We start from the raw sequence: 18,171 nt of genomic DNA, 5'->3' as shown, positions 1-18,171 counted from the left end.
GAATTGCTTGCCTTTTATATCTGGTATTTTTTGTTTAGCAACTCATTTGCTATTCAAAATAACTCTGTGCAGTAGAGGCAATTTTAATCTCATTTTATAAGTGAAGAAATTGAGGCTGATTAAAGTCATATAACTTGCCCGGGGTAATACAAGTGTCTCAGGCAAGATCTGATTTCAAGTGTTCCAAAATCCAAAAACAATACTTTATCCACTGTGCCACCTACAGACCTCTAGGAAATATAACAGAGCTGTGATGTGAATGAAGGTCTCCTGTCTTCAATCTCAGTGCTCAAATACTTCTTCAGAAATTGGAGGAAAAAAGACCAATATTGCTTTCAACATATTCTATTTCATCCCTGAAATATTCATGCTCAACAACAACAACAATAAAAATTTTCTCATTCCAGATTCTCCAGACGAAGAAACATATCATCAATGTTGACAAAGAAACCTCGGAGAGGATTAAGAATGAAAAAGGGGCTAAGTCTTCTCACTAAAAATTTTTGGGTTTTATTAAACATTTTATATATATTCTTGTCTACTCTGAAGTACTTGGAGGGGGTTAAGTATTTCTTATTTGTTTTTGTTCTTTGACAAATGTTCTTCTATCCCTTCAGATGTCTAAGTTATGGCTTCTTCTAAGGCTCAATATGTAGGCTTTCTCATAGTTGATAGACTATGTCAAATAACTCTTTTCTAATTCAGAAATCTACACCCAAACTAAGATAATATATATATATTATACATACATACATACATATACACATACACATACACATACACATGTTACTTTTCTGCAAATGGATCTGGAAGGAGTTAAATGAAATATTTTAGGATTTTTTTCATCTTTTTTTTTAAATAATGATATTATATCTTTCAAATTTCCCCCCAAAGTGCAAGGCTTCTTACCTTCTGTGTAAGTTACATTTACTATAGGATATATCCCCATTGATTACCTGAGATCTTCAGTTCCATTAGCTTCAAGTGCTTCCTCATCTTTGCTCCAAGATAACTTCAAACTGTGCTTCAAATGGGAATCACACTCTATCTCACAGTGCAAAACTAGCAAGTGTGACTTGATGACATGAGGATTCAGTGGAGAAATGGTAAGGTTTGTAGCATCTGTTAAACCACACAGAGACATTGTTTAGAATTGAATTCTGTTTTAAAGATACTATTGTCAAATTAATTTGGAAAATGTTTATGTTAAATGTGCTAATAATATTTTCATGACTTTATTTATTATTGTTATTAACTTCCTGTGAGGAACTGGATGATAGCAGAGAAAAAGTCTTTAAGTCAGGAATACCTGTGTGCAAGTTATATTTGAGAGTTAAACTAACCACATGATGCTAATCGTGTCACTTAACCAATCAGTACTATAGGCAACTGTCTATAATTGTAAGTTGGAGAACAGTACTATTTTGGATTACTGAAGTAGAAAGTGTTTCCTCAGTTGATATCGTATATCCCAATGAAATCAGCGGCCCAGGTTAAAAACAAAATAAAACTTAATGGCTTCGCATTCAAGCATGGATAACTAGAAGATCTGAAAATAATTGGCAAGAGAACAAAGAGTAATTAAAATTTTAGCTAATGATTTTCTCCTTTACAACTTTACAGTAAAGTAAGGTATGATATCTAATGGTCTACTGGATTTCCAAATGTGGACATATGAAAGTTAGATGAGGAATGATATAGATGAGTGTTTCCATTCTTTAATAACTAAATAGTACCAAAAAGTTAAGGAATTTCTAATTTTACTTTCTGCAATTTAATTTATTAACTGATTAAACTTGTGTTTAAGGTTTATGTGGAAATAAGTAGTTAAGTTGATCATTATAGGAGGACAGCTGTCAAAATCTAAATGAAGTGAGCTATATCTATAATACAAATTGATAGCAGCAATCTAATTAAAATTTAACATGTTAATGTTTTGGAGTAGGAAAAGGTGCCAAGTGATAAGACAGGATCTATATAGCAATAGAAAGGGCATGGTGCTTTCCCATTTTTCCCACTTTGGTTGTCAGATATAGACTGTATATTGAGATGGGTTTAACCCAATTTGGCATTTCTAATGTTATTATATATTCTATAAACTACCTGATCTTCCCCAAAATAATTAAAAAGCAAAAGAAAATTATGGGCACACATATATGTATGTATATGTATAAAATATATTTGCATATATATGTAAATATGATAGACTAAAAAAGATAAATTAAACCAAAATTCAACCAAATAAAAATGTTTGCTTGTAAGCAGAAACATCTTATGTCTCACTTCCACTTCAATATAAGAAGTCAAATTTCCAAATGAAAAACATTATGTTTAAATCTACTTTAGCTTGTAATAGTTACAACAATTTGGTTTATAATGTATGTATATATATGTGTGTGTGTGTGTATACATATGTGTGCATATAACTATCTACATACATATAACATATGTATATTTTTTAGGTATAGATAACTGTGTGTAGGGGTATAATTTTAGAGATGGATGATGGAAGCATATGAACAGTGTTAACTCAGAATACAAAAAAAAAAAAAATGAAGAGCAAAAGCATGTTAGAGGAAGACTAGCAAGAGGTCCAACTAAGCAAAGTTATCCATAAGACATTTAAAGATGAAGAGAAAAGGAAGAATTCAAATAAAAGAAAAAAAAAAACAGAAAAGACCTGTAAAGATTACTATAACAAATACTTTCAGCATCAACAATTATGAAGCCCCCAAACATGCAAATCTCATGCCACCAATTAAAAGTATATAAAAGGCAGAAACAGATTCAAAGTAAACAAAAATAGAAAATATATCCTGATTAGACCAAATACATACAGAATAGATACATGCTAGGGGAATGACAATTATGAAAGCACCAACGGATCACTACTCAATGCATCTGAAAGAGGCAAACACATTTTAATAACTGAAACCAAACCTGAGACCTTGTAATATACCTGTTCCCCTCCCCCAAAAAAGAGAACTCAAGAAAACATATCCATACTTACAAATTTATATATCTACTCTCTCATCAATATACTATTTTTATCTGGCATCTACACATATAAGTGAAATCCTTAGTAAAAGTACTAAGAGGAGACAAGTAGACTTTTACTATAAATATTCATTACTAGACCATATCTTTATCATTTTCATAATTAACTGAAAGATGTAGAAAATAAACTATTATATTGTACTCTTTTTATTGTTGATTGTGAGGATGAAATCACATTAGATTTGGTAGTAAAATATCTTTTCTAAAAAAGGATCTTTTATGCATAACTCAAAAATCATTTAGAATTCCTAGAAGGACACAACAGAAATAATACTATTCAGCCACTCTCCATAATGAACATACAATAATGCCCAAAATAAGGTAAATATTCATCAAAAGTATACTATATTGTGATAAATATATCAGTGTCCAAGGTGTAGAAGATCACATTGTGAATGTTGATGTCCTCCAAATGTTCTTCTCTGCACACTGTGTGGATTTTGTCACGTTCCAAAATCCTGATGGTGTATAACTATTCAAAAGAAGTATCTACATATGCAGACTGTATGGATCAATTGATCAATAAGGATTTAAGAAGTGCTCACTCTTTGTTGAGCACTTTGTTCAACACTGGGGATATGCAAATAGATGAATGCTCCTTCATTTCAAGACTTTACATTTTAATGTGGAAGACAACATAAACATATATAAATATATGCAGAATATGTAAAAATTAGTAAGAAGTCATTTGGTGAGTGAATAACCTGGCAATTGAGGGATTGACTTGGGTTGTGAAAGGCTTTATGAAGAAGATCCCACTTGAGTAGTCTTGAAGGATATCTAGGATTCCAAAATGTTTTTTGTTAATAAAAAGTGCATTTCAAGTTCAACATAGACTGCAAAGGCAGAGAAATGGGAGGTAGAGTCTTCTGTATGAAGAACAAGAAATAAGCTGTAAGAAGGGTATGGAAAAATGAATAAGTAAAATGGGAAGAGTTATAAAAGGAGCTAGATTATGAATATTATAAATGTCAAAAAATTTATTTTATTTATTTTCCTGGAAGCAAAAGGAAACACTCGAATTTGTCGTGTATGTTTATGAAACAATAAGTTCTGGACATTAGAATCATCATTTTGGAACTTTAAGGGAAGAAAGATTGGAGTGGGAAGAGGTTTGAGGTAAGAAGACCAAAAAAGAGCTTATCACAGAAGTAACTATGACTGTTTCAACTAGGGTGATGACTGACTGGACAGAAGAAAAAGCATATTAGAGAAATGACAGTTTTGGCAATTGATTATCTATGTGGGAGTAAATAAATGTGAACAGTCAAGAATGGCACCAACATTATGAATCTAGGTCGTACCTTTGACAGTAAAAGGCAAGTTTGAAAAAAAGGAAAGATTTGAGGAGAAGGAGAGTGAATCTGTCTTTAGACACAGTATCTAATGCTTCTAAGACATCATGTTTAAAATAGGCAGTTGGTGATGTGGGACTTGATCTCTGGGGGAAAACTGGACTGCATATATCAATCTTAGAGAAATTTGCATAGAGATCATAATTGAGTCTATGGGAGTGGATGATGTTATCAAGCAAATATAGAGAAAGACACCCAAGAACAAAGCCTTAGGCTATGCCCAAAGGTAGTGGATGAGACATAGATGACTAATCAGCAAATGAGATTGTGCAAGCTCATTCTAATAAATAGGAGCACCAGGATAGAGTATTTCCCCCCAAAAGAGAGGAAAGAGTATACAGAAGGAAAGAGTGAGGTTAAGGAAAATAATTGTCATCAGAAATGGAATGTAGAAGTTCATTAGTGCCTTTAGAGAGAAGAGTTTCAGCTGAATGATGAGAATAAAGACAAACAATTGAAGGGTAGAAGGAAGAAAGTAAAACACCAAATAGAGGTAGGTTTTTCAAGCAGTTAGGCTGACAAAGGATGGAGATGGTATGACAGAGCCTAGTTAGGCTCTTTTGAAGTTTCAGAGAAATTTCAATATGTTGTAGTCAACAGAGGAAAAAAAAACAATAGAAAGGAAGACATTGACAATTAAATAAAATAAGGGAATCTGTCTGCTTGGAGCTGAATAGGAAGGTTGATGAGGCTAGATTGTCTCATAACTGACAAAGCTCCATTAATGACTCCAAGGAAAAATAGGAAAAGTTTTTTAATATCAAGATTCTAGCAATATTTCTGCATGACATTAAGACATACAACATGAGCATTTCCAAATAATTAAAAATGAATATTAGAGAGCAATGGAGAACTACATATTATGTGTACATAGGTTGTTACATATAAATAATGAGGAACTTTGAAGACTAGATATGAGATATATTATCAACTAAAGGCAAGATAGAAAAAGCCAAGAAAGGAGAGGTATAGGTAAACAGGTTCCACAAGTTCTCTTGTAATAATTGGAGAAAGAAAAAAAAAAGCCTCTTCCATCACATTGGGTAGACTTCCTAGGAAAAATTTATAGGAAGGTATAGACAAAAATCATATGGAATAAGTAATAATGGATGGTTCATGATTTACATCATTAGTCAGAGCTTATATATCAAGTGTATCACAGATTGATTTGAATATTTTAGTGTACACACATATGCGTACATGTATATGAATAATATATGTATATACAAGAATGTGAATGTGTGCTTTTGTACATATGTGCATATTCACAAAGTTTAGTGCTTTACAAATATTACTTCATTGGATCCTCACAACAATTCTGAAAGGTAGGTGCACTTATTGTCCACATTGTACAATTGAGAAAATTGAGGCAAACAGAGATTAAATTATTTTCTAAGGATCACATGGTGTCTGAGGTTGGACTTCCTGACTCTAGCTTAAGTATTCTGTATATTGGGCTTTAAGTTCATTGACCTATTTTAAAACTTCTCCAGATGTTTTAAAATATTTAAAAAATAAAAAGGGCCATGAGAAGTGACAAAATATTCAAAAGCAAAAGCAAAAAAGTATATGAATCTAATTTCAGCAGAAAGCACTTACACGTCCTCACATCCTCATAAAACACACATACACAAAGGAAATCCAAAATTCTGTGAAAAAACAGTCTCGGATCTCTTCCATTATTAAAGGCCTCTCTCTCAATGCTTTTATATTAATGTGAAAAGGGTTCTTTGACTAATTTCTAAATCCAAACAACAGTAAAGCTAATGGTATGAAGAAATCCAGAACTTTTATTTGTGATCTGTAAAAGAGTTCCTAATCAATTTGTTTCCTGTTGATTAACTTAAATGGCACCATTGTCATCACATGACTAAGAATAGTCTCCTACTTAGTTCTATGACCTTACACAATGTGTCTATGTGAGCATGTGTGTATGTGTGTGTATGAAAGAGAGAGAGAGACAGACAGAGATAGAGAAAGAGAGAGAGAGAGAGAAAGAACCTTTTATTCTATAAGCCACTTTTGTAAATTTTGTAAAATTTTGTAATTTTGTAAAATTTTGTAAAATGAAATCTACTTTCAACATGAAGTTTTCAAATTAGAGAATAAATACTTACAATGTAAGAAATTAAAATAACAACCAAGAAAGAGCAAAATCAAAAAAGGAATATGAAGATCCCATTCTCTGCCATCCCTTGAGAACAACTTAAAATTTACAAATATTTAGCATAGTCTATATTATCCTTTATTATTAAACATTATTTGTAGTTATTTGACCTCTTTATAAATAACATTTTCTAGAATGAGAATAAAATTGGAATATAAATTCTGCAATTTTCTTTAGGAAAAATAACAAAAAAAGAAAGAAAGAAATTACAAAACAAAACTAGTCACATGAAATTTCTTGAAAAAGCATAAAAGTGCAAAATACCTCTAATTGCCAAATGGGCAGTGACTGCCACCTCTCCTCGAGGACTTTTCACCCAACAAGTATATGGACCAGCATCTTCTTTTGTTGTTTTTTTAATTTCTAAGGTTCCATTTTGATGTGTAGTGTAATGTGGACCTTCTAGCCTTTCAACTTTCGATGGTCTTTGCCTATTGATTGTTAAAATTAAGAATTAATTTAAAGATTCAATTTTGCTTTCTTCCCCACCCCAATCAAGCCGCTCAAATTTAACTGGATTAAGGGGAGGACTAATCTTTTTTGTTTGTTTGTTTGTTTCTTCTTTCTTTGAATTTCAATATATAATATGTAATACTCTATTTTCCCTGAAATACAGGCTAATGAATGATTGTTGAATCATTGATTTCTCTCTATCTAATCATTCAATCATAGCCTTTTAAAGTTGTCCTTCAAACATTATCTATTCCAATCACTTTGTTGAAAATATTAAGAGACTGAGAACCATAGAGGACAAATGATTTATCTGAGCTAGTTTCTATTTTCTAATCTCTAGGTTCTATAAATGGTGGATAAATATAAGACTTGTCTCACTGATTACATTATAAACTTCTCACATCAGTATAGACATTGGCCTATATTAAGAACTCAATAAAGACTTTTTGTCTAATTGACTGTATTTTTAAATTTTTTATTCAATTATGTCTATAGAGAACCAAACTGAACCTTCCTCAATTTTAAATCAATACTTCAGTGCACTTTAGATCCATAGACAAATATTCTTTTGCAAGTTCCTAGTGTTGGGAAAAACAAACAATGAAATAATGGCATAAGAGTGACCTTTTTATTTTAGGGGAATTCATTTCTATCTTACTAAAAACTTAGGTTCCCATTGCTTATAAAGATACAACATTTCCTCAAAAGCTGTATACTTAGGAATCAAATACAACCATGGACTCCATGTGATAAGTCTGTGAATAGTTAAGATAGACTTCCCCGTTTGGAGCTGCTGAGCAAAGAAAACACTGAATAACCCTATTTTAAAAGTGGCATATGGCAGCAGACTTCATTAGGAAATCAAAACCCTCTTGAAATAGTCCCAGCTGTGGTTATTTGTATTGCCTTACTCTTGCAATTCTATAATAGGCTTATAAGATCCTACTTTATAAGATTATAGATTTAGAACAAGAGACCTTCTTAGAGACTACAAAGTCTAACCTTCTAATTTTAGAGATAAGAGAAAGAAGGGCACACTGACGTTGGGTGACTTGCTTATCGGGCCATAGCCAACAAGTGGTTGGATTTGAACTTAGGCTTCCCAACTCCAAATCCCTGGAACTTGTAAATATTTTTGCTGTTCTACTTTTCAGGTAAAATAGATTTTGTGTGTGTGATCATACTGCCCAAATCAACCAAGCAAAAAGAAGTCATTATATGTTTATTTGTTTAGGGTATGACTCTCTAGAAAGGTAAAGGGAATGAAACTGGGGAAAAACTATGAAGATGTAAGGAGTAGAAGACATCAATAAAAACTAATTTTAAAATAAAAAATTATTTATAACATCTTTATTATTTTCTAGGCACTGTAGATATGAGAACAAAGAATGAAATATTGACTTACCCAGAGGGAATATCTAAATCAGAGATCTATAGTGGAAAGTACCTACCATTCCTGATGCATTTCATTGTTCTTGATTCTACTAACCCTAATCCTATTTGTATAGCCAAGGTTAATTTCAAATCCTACCACTTCCCCTTTTTAAGTTTGATTTTGTGCTGATTATCTCAATTTTGCTGGGGTTTAGTTTTCTCAATTATACAATGAAATGGATGACAGAGTCTAAGTTCCCTCCTGACTCTAAAATTATTTTATTATTATTGTTGTTTTATTTAATTCCAAATTCAAAGTTTGAAGTTCTTAAACACATTCATTTGGCATTTTTTCAAAAGTTTATTTAAGTCATATTTTATTTAAATGCTTATGTTATTGACAATTATATAAGGTGTCAGTACCAAGACTATGACATGTTGTTAGTGCCAAGTGGAAAAAGTCACCAGTCTCATCTTTCTTCTCTAACAAGTATATTACTAGTTATTTTCTTAAAACAGAAGAACATAATGAGAAAGGTTTAAAAAAAAGTCTTTAATTTCTCTTAGCTCCTTTTCTATTTCAACATCTGGTATAAAGTGGGACAGTCACAGAAGGCAACACAATAGTACCAAAACTGCAATCTCACTGCAATCTCAGACATATGAGTTTACCCTCCTCATGAATGTCCTGTCCACATATGTTTTCAGTGTGCATATTCTTCCTGTGATTTCTATTTGAGTACATAGGGTGCATATATTTGTGGGAGAGAATGTAAATTCAATGGAGAAAATGCTCTAGGGTTACATGTTTTACTTCTTTAAATATCTTTGCTGTAGACTAAGAGTATGTTCAGGATGACTAGTAAAAATAAATATTTAATGGGGATATGAAGCCATGATGTTGCCCTATGGATTCTCTAGCCATTTGCACTGGAAAACTAGCTCAGATTTTGAATAATTTATATAATATTCACATATACCTTCTAATAATGCTTTTATTGTTCTCTTCTATTCTCAATTCATTGTAGCTGATGTACTTAGTAAACCTCTTCCTTACAGTAAGACATTTTCAGCTGCCTTTTAAACAATGTTTATCTAGTTCTTTTTTGTTGAATAACTACCAAGCTCTCCTTACTAATATAAGATGGAAGAAGTCTAGATTTTATCTACTTTTTCATTTTTATCCTTGTACCATCTCACTGGGTTCCCTCAGTTCAACTTTCATCTGACTGAAGCAAGTTTCTCTTTCTTCAATTGAAAATGGAGCTCAGTGAGACTGTACTGAGGAAATATCTTTTAGGTACCCCAATTGTTTTTTTAATGTTTTAGTATCAGATCCTCCTCAAGTCACTTGATCTCTGCTTGCCTCAGTTTCTTTATCTGTGAAATAGTTACCTCATAAGATGGTGGTGAGGAGAAAATCAAATAATTGCAAAATGCATAGCATAGTACCTGACATATAGTAAGCTCTAAAAATATTATTTATTAGTAGTACATAATTACTAATTACTTTATGTTTTGTGGTTGTAGTTATTGTTATACATATTTAAAAGAGCTGAAATAATGGAAGAGAGCTTAAAAAAGTTCTATGACTTGCTTCACTTGCTTAGCAACAAATCAAAAACTGATATTTTAAATTTCTTTACAACTCTTAAGTTTATCATAAAACATTTTTAAAGTATCATTAAACTTTAATACAGGGTTGATAGGGATAGTAGTTCATTATATTTCTACTATATTTATGCTTAATATCTTAAAGCCATTGGGGATATATATTACAATTGACCAAAAATTATGTACAGTATATGTATATACTCTCCAAACAGTGCCCTTTTAAGGAAAAATCAAACTTACCAAGTAATTACTGCAGGAGGTGAGGCAAAAACGTCACAAAATAAGTAAGCACTGTAACCAACCACAGCAGCATACCCTTCATCATCTGGGGTTTGCATCATTGGAGAAATATCTATAAATCAAAGCAGAATTCAAATCTGTCTTACCTTCTAAATCAAAATGTTTGAAAATCATATTTCCTTTGTATTTTTCTTGCATATATATAATATCACTATCTATATAAAGAATATAATAAAATGTTTATAAAATAAAATAAATGTCTTATAAGTCAAAATATGATTGAAATTATATCTCCTTTTCATTTTGCCTGCATATATTAAGAATATAATAAAAAATCTTTATATAACATAATAAAGATACTGTATAATAGAAAATATAAAACAAGATATTTATCTAGAATTTTAATTATTAAATCAGAACTATCATCTAAATGAATACATATTTGAAAGCAATTGTTTTGTTTTTTCTTTGATATTATATCCTAAGAACAATGAGAGAAGAACTGAGTTCTATGCATTGAGTTTTATACTTTTTCCCTTATCTGCTGCTGCTATTAAAATGCAAACTAGGCTCATTAATCAAATAAAAATTTGTTACTGATAATGTTTTTTTTCCACAATATTTCTCTTACATATGCAAATTTACAATCTGTTTTAGATGAACACTTACCTAAAACATTGATATTGGCAGTAGCAAGAATTTTGCCATGTACATTTGTGGCTTCACACTGGTACACACCAGTATGATTCAACTGAATATTGTTGAAACTGATTTCTCCTGGGAAGAATACAATACCAGGTAGGGAGTGCTCTTCTGAAAGACATTAAGGTATGTAAGCTCAATAAATAAAGATGTATCTTATATTCAAAAGTCATTAATTAATGCTATCCTATGGTATTTTTTTAATACACATATAAGAGAATTCTCAATATTTCTCATTTGAATTTTCCCTTTTGTAATTTCTAATATATTCCCCATTTTCTTTTCTTAGGTAGGGCCTTCTTGACCAATTGTCCCTTTATTGGGTTCCGGCCACTCTTAAAATATAAAATAGGCACAATATTACCAATCCCTTCTACAACAAGGAATTTCAAAAAAAATTTCTGTATTTATTGGTTCTATTTGCTCTAATCTCTTAATACTTATCATTTAGTCTCGTGCTTAACAATCTCAGCTAGTTTTCCATCCACTGCCCATATATAGTAGAATATAAGGTTTTTAAGGGCAAAGAATATTTCATTATTTGTTTTTCTGGCATCTAACACAATTATTGATACATAGCAATTGATTAATTATGGTTTTTGGTATACATATAAATATAAATAAATTTATACATAATACACACACATACATTAAATACTTACATTCTTGTATGCTGGATCCCCACCCTGCCCCTTCCTAAAGTTATTTAACATCCCTGGATCTCCAGATAGAAGATATGAACCCCTCATTTGTTCTCTTAGCATTTCATTATTCAATGAAATAATCAATTGTAATGGGCTGAAGCTCGAGTTGATGCACTGAGGTCCCAAGCACATGAGGCTAAATAGTAATTGGACCATACTCTATTAATATATATGCTTGGAGAAAGAATGGCCCCCGCCCACTCTTTGCGCAAGTCCTGATGTGTTGTATAGGAAATGATGTAGAGACGATTTTGGTGGGTGGAGGTGGGGGAGGGGGCAAGAAGAGAGGAGGGGAAAGACTGCTGGCTGGGTTCGTGTCACAGCTGCTCACATTGCTATCACCAGCCCCCTTCACCTCCACAAAGAATAAAGATTGAAGATTTTCCCTTAACCTGAATTCCTGACTCTGGCTGATTTTAAAATACGCCATCATCACTATCAATCAGCAAATATTTATTAAGCATCTACTAATCTCTACTCTCATATCCCTCATATTTCAGTGAGGGAAAATTCCATATCTATTACCTCCATTTCTGCTGTCTTCAAATCTTCCTAAGTACCCTCTTATCCTCAAAAATTCACTTGATTCATCCATCACTTTAGCCATTATCTCCTTTTTGAGAAAATCATCAACAAAGCGTTAACTGGATGCTTTTTTCTTCTCACTCTTCTTAATCTTACCATCCAGCTTTTGATCTCATAATTCAACTAAAACTGTCCTTTCCAGAATTTTCATTTATTCTTTCACTGCCAAATTCAATGACTCTTCTCAATGGTGAACATCTTTGACCTCTTTTATTGTATTCAAAATCTTCTCAGTCTAGAGACTTATACCTCCCTAGAGTTGCTTTATTCATTTATTTTTCGTGGAACTGCTATTACTTGGTTCATTCCCTCTTATCTATTACCTGTTTTTTTCCCTCTCATTTGTCTGATTGTTATCTTTCTCTTTTATGAGATTTCATCCATGTAACACCCTCTCATTAAGAGTGTCCCTCAAAGCTCTTTTCAGGGAGCTTTTTGTTTAGTTTTATACCATATTCCTAAGTGATTTCATTGCTTCTTAGTTATCTGTTATTCTTTTTATACAGATCATTTCCAGGTCTATATATCCTGCTCTCCCATCTCTCCATAATTATAGGCAACCATTTGCTCCTGAATTTTAGATAAATTGAACTGGGTGGTCCACAGACATCTGAAACAACATAAACACAATCCGAGTTCAGTTCCTTATCATCTCTTGCCTGAATAATTGAAATAGTCCTCTCACTGGTCTCTGTATATCCAACTCTCTGCCTCTTCCAATTTATCTTCCTTTCAGCTTAAGGTGATTTTCTTAAAGCACAGATCTGACCATGTCAGTTCTTTGTTTAATGAGATCTAATATCTTGCTATTTCCTCCAAGATCAAATATAATTTCAATGATATTCTTCTTCATTCCTTCTTAGTGCATGTGTATGTATGCATGTACACACATACATGTGTATATATGCATATGCGTACATCTACATAATACAGATATCGATTTATCTATAGATATGTTTAGTTATTTGTATATTACCTCACATTTCTTATCTATGTACAGAACTTAGTAAAGTACCTACCACATAGTATTTCATAACTTTTGGTTGACTGACTGAATAGAATAAAAGCTGTGTCTGAGGAAATAGGGACATTTACACACACACACACACACACACACACACACAGAGAGAGAGAGAGAGAGAGAGAGAGAGAGAGAGAGAGAGAAACTTAATTTGAAGGGAAAGACAATGGGTTTTGTTTTATTCTGTTGAATATTGATGTCTCCAGAACATCGTGTTTAAAATGTTCAGGAAGCAGTTGGTGACATAATCCTGAAGGTCAGTAGAGAGAGAATGGGGCTGGTTACATAGATCTGTGTGTCATCTGTATAAATATGGATGATAATTAACACAATGGGAGCTAAGAAGGTCACCAAAGGAGCATCTTATAATTTGCATTACAATTGTCTGTGTATGTCTTATTTTCATCTACTGCATTTTAAGCCTCTTAATGCAGGGAATATATATAATATTTATCTCCTTTACAGCGTATAGTCAAAAGAATCCATAAACTAGGCAACAGAAAAACGTCCAATCCATGAATAAATAAACGAATGCTCCTTGAGGAAAACTTTGATTTTTGCCTTTCTTTTTATCTCCATTACAAATTGGAGGTTTGTAAATTTGCAAATGCTTAATAAATACTTATTACATTGAAATTAATGAACAAATCTCTTTGCTCTTCTCCAAGAACACAGTACTCCTGTTTTTTTATCTATTTTATCTTGCTGCTTGCCTTACCTCAAATGATACCATGTCCTCCTCCAAACCTGTCCAAAGGCTACCAATCTTTTGAGTCCCAGATAAAATTCTACCTTTTTTTATTTGCTATTATTATATACAGTGAACTTTCAGTTTGATCTGAAATTTGAGAATTCCTTGCTTTAATATATACCCATTTAATACATTTGCAGCATCAGTAAGCCAAATACCTTGAGTCTCATTTTATGTATTATTCCATACCAGACTGATATGCTCCACAAAATAATTTTGAATGAAATAGAATCAATTTGAATTTTTCTCAAGATTAGTAAAGAAATTCACACATACACACACATATATATATGTTTAGATTTGTCTGTGTGTATATACACATATACATATGTTTATATATACACATACACACATGCATAGACATGTGGGTATGTACACATAAAATGTCTTATCACTTAAGGATATTATTCTATTAGTTTAAAAATCCCATGTATAGAGTTGCCTTCAAATTAAGTGTGGTTGTGATGAGCATAATAAATTTATTTCCATTGTAACAGATCTGTTGGAAGTATAAATATTAGAGTTTTTTCTAACCATTAACTTCCAGAAGGCTTAGTGATTATCAAGGATTCTAGATTTAACGTTTAAAAGTATCTTCAATAATATTGATCCTAACCATTTTACTTTTATTTAAGAATCTGAAGCTCAGAGACAGTGACTTGCCTATGTCACACAGATATTCAGAATCACAGGCCTGATCTGAATCCAGGTCATCAAGTCTTGCCTTGTACAACATATTACAGTGTCTCAAGACATTATACTTCTATAGATTCCTCCTTTATTTTTCATAAGTAGTTTGACTGAAGACAATATATGAAATCTGAAGATATGGGATTCAATCTCAGCCACGTTTTTAGTATTCCTATGGTTTTGGGAAACTCATTTAACCTTTAAAGGTCTCAGATTCTCTCTTCACAGAATTTCTAAGTTTCCTTTCAGCCTTCAAATTCAGTATCTTTGATGTTATTATAACTATTTTTTAATCGCGAAACCACTGATGAATTCATTTATTCCATATTGAACAGTTAGTATTTGCTAAGTATTATAGCAGGCATGGGGGGAATTACAAAGTTTAGATAAGCTTTCTGCCCTTAATGGATCTTACAATCTAATAGAAAAATAACAGTCAGAAAAAGACAACCAGAATCAATTAATCAATCAATATTGCCATGAGGAAGCATTTATTAAGCAGTTACTTCATGCTAAATGCTTGAAATAAAAAGCTAAAGATGAAATAATCCCTGACCTAAAGGAATTTTCATTAAACAATATAAAATATATGATTCATTGAAAGGGCAATAGAATAGTAGTAAAGGAAATGACTATAAAATTTTTGGCAAATTTCATCATCACCAGGGAGGAAACAAGTTTCATATAAAATTCAGTATTTGCAATAATATTTAAAGATGATGTACAAATCCAAAAAAAAAAAAATAACTTAAGTCAATATTTTCTTTCCTTACTCAACACTTGTAGAGAGAGAACACCTCTTGTGTTTTCCCTCTGATACAACCTCCAGTTTACCTAGTATACATTCTGTACATTGCTGTTTGTATGGTGTGTCCTTTTGAATATGAGCTCTTTGAGAACAGGTATTGTCTTTTTCCTTTGTGTATTCTTAGCACTTAGCACAGTGCCTGACACTCAATAAATGCCAATCGACAGACTTAATGACAAATGTCCATCCTCATTTAGAGAATTATATCCAATATACTTTGAAAGATCCATTATTTCATCAACATAGGTTCTCCATTCTTATAATAATAATAATAATAAATAATAATATTACTTCATACATCAACATGGCTAAAAATTATAACCTAATAATCCATCTTCTGGTGATAATATGCCAAACTGCAAGTTGGCAGGCAAGGCCTCATATACCAGGTACACTGTCTACTACTAATAATGCATAAATCCTTGGCAATATGGTAATTCCTTCCAGGATTGTTATTCTACTTGTATGCAGCCTTCAAGGTCTCAAGGCGACCTTCATATCACAGTAAAAAGTTCCTTCAGAGCAGGAATGTTTCATTATTTGCATTTACATTCCTAACACCTAATATCTGGCTGGATATGTAAAAATATATGTTGCTTGCTTATCTGATAATTTGATTGATAAAGTTTGTGGAGAGAATAATGTAGTTATGTTATGCTATGTTATGTTGTGTTGTGTTGTATTGTGTTGTGTTGTGATGTGATGTGATATGGTGTTATATTATGTTTTTCCCAAATAAAATAACTCCAACTGTTTTACCTTTCCCCATAACAATAGAGCATTCTTTGTTCTGTTGTAGACCTGTCCTCTTCCTGTTTGCTTAATAAACATGAGGATTCAGACTAAATAAGCATATTTATCAATCTACATATAGTTCAATATTCGTTTATGTACCACTCTATTTACCAATTCAATTTTATAACTGTATATTCACGACTATGATCAAAGCATTGGATTGGAAATGATGTATTATATGAAAGAAATAAGACTAGGCCCTGACATCCTGATCTCATGTCACTATCTTCCAGCTGTAAAAAAGGCAATACAAAAATAAGCACTACAGTAGAAAACAACAAACTAAAACAGAAAAAGCGCATTACAGAGGTACAAAATATTGTCAAGGAGAAATGCCATGAATAAACAAATCCTTCTCAAAATATAGTACTTTCTTTGGGTCTTCAAACTTGGGTAAAATTTTGACACGTAAAAATAAGGCAGGGCATTCCAGGTACAGGAAACAGTACAGGAGAAGTAAAAAAAAAAAAAAAAAATTGAAGGCTTGGGATATTTACAAAGAATTAGAAACAGACAAACCTGGCTGATAAAGAGATCAGAAAGTATAGTTTCAAACTCACAGTCCCAGGACCAACAAGTTGCTTAAAATATAATTGGGAAATAATTAACAAAATAAATTAAAAAAAACAATAAAACATAGATAATGTTAATTTGTGGTTTCTAAATCAATTTGTGCCAAAGAGACCTGTTAAAATTTTTATCTTATGCCATAGATGAAAAGGAAAGATATAAGAAAAGGTTAGCCAAGTGACAGTGGAGGGCTGTGAAAGGTCTTAAATACTACCTAAAAAGTTTGTATATTTTACTTGATAAACAAGAAGAAGCCATTAAAATATATGGATGAGAGAAGTTATTGTGTAAGATATGTTATTTATCTAGTCGTGATTTAAAGGATAGGTTTCAAAGGAAGGTGACTAGGAATGGAGACACTGGTAAGGAGACAACTTCAATAGTCCAGGCTGGTGGTAAAGAAGGCCTGGGTTAGGCCACTGGCTGTAGAAATAGAAGAAAAAAAAAGGCACAAAACAAGAGATATTCCAGAATATAATCAATAGGATATTGCTACTCAGAAGATTCAGGAGGTGAAAGGAATGAAAATCAAAGCAAATACAGAATTTCTGAACAGGGAAAATGGTTATTATCTAGAATAATAGCAAAGTCAGAGGCTGGAGTCTATATTAAGAGGAACAATTACTTCAGTTTAGAATAGGAAACTTCAGGTCCACTATCAGGTCTAATTTTGAAATCAAATTTATTCATCAGGCTAAACACAATCACTGAGTTCCATTCATCCCACTAAGCTATGAGTTCCAAGCATTGACAATAGACAAGAAAATGTAATAGCACTCACTATTAACAGGTAAGCCATTGATTTTCCACTCTATTTCAGGGGCAGGTTCTCCCTCAGCTTCACATAGCAGGATTCCATTGCTCCCAATGCTGTACACAGCACTTTCAGGTTTCTTTGTCCAGCGAGGAGGTTCTAGTAATAAAATAAACACAAAGAAAACAAGTTTAAAATGTCATATAGCATCAAGGCTGGAAATCTCATGAACGCCAGCAGATGGCAGACTTTATCAAGTATTTCCTGGCAGAATTTTTTAAATTCACTTTGTAGGAGTGGTATTTTGTGTGTGTGTGTGTGTGTGTGTGTGTGTGAATGAGAGAGAGAGAGAGAGAGAGAGAGAGAGAGAGAGAGAGAGAGAGAGAGAGAGAGAGATTGTAAAATAGAATAAAAATAACTTACTAAAACACATAAATGTGATCATTTTGCTAATTACAAAAATGCCTTTCTTCATCAGCAGAGAAATAGAGGTGAATTAGCTATAGATGATATGTTGATTTAATGCTACTG

General features: G+C 32.2%; 1 protein-coding gene across 5 annotated transcripts in view; it reads right to left on the bottom strand.

The window, feature by feature from the left end:
• CHL1 (cell adhesion molecule L1 like) overlaps positions 1–18,171 on the bottom strand; it is a 291,442-nt gene that overhangs the window by 46,071 nt on the left and 227,200 nt on the right. For all 5 annotated transcript variants that reach the window (XM_051980967.1, XM_051981004.1, XM_051980995.1 and 2 more), the window contains 5 exons: positions 17,668–17,799; positions 10,930–11,073; positions 10,261–10,372; positions 6,844–7,010; positions 957–1,122 (listed from right to left, as the gene is read on the bottom strand). In XM_051980967.1, coding sequence (XP_051836927.1) covers positions 957–1,122; positions 6,844–7,010; positions 10,261–10,372; positions 10,930–11,073; positions 17,668–17,799 — 721 coding nt within the window. The remainder of the gene's footprint in view (positions 1–956; positions 1,123–6,843; positions 7,011–10,260; positions 10,373–10,929; positions 11,074–17,667; positions 17,800–18,171) is intronic.

Source organism: Antechinus flavipes, chromosome 1 (assembly GCF_016432865.1).
Source record: "Antechinus flavipes isolate AdamAnt ecotype Samford, QLD, Australia chromosome 1, AdamAnt_v2, whole genome shotgun sequence".
NCBI classification, from domain to species: Eukaryota; Metazoa; Chordata; class Mammalia; order Dasyuromorphia; family Dasyuridae; genus Antechinus; species Antechinus flavipes.
This window is presented reverse-complemented; position numbering and strand designations above follow the sequence as displayed.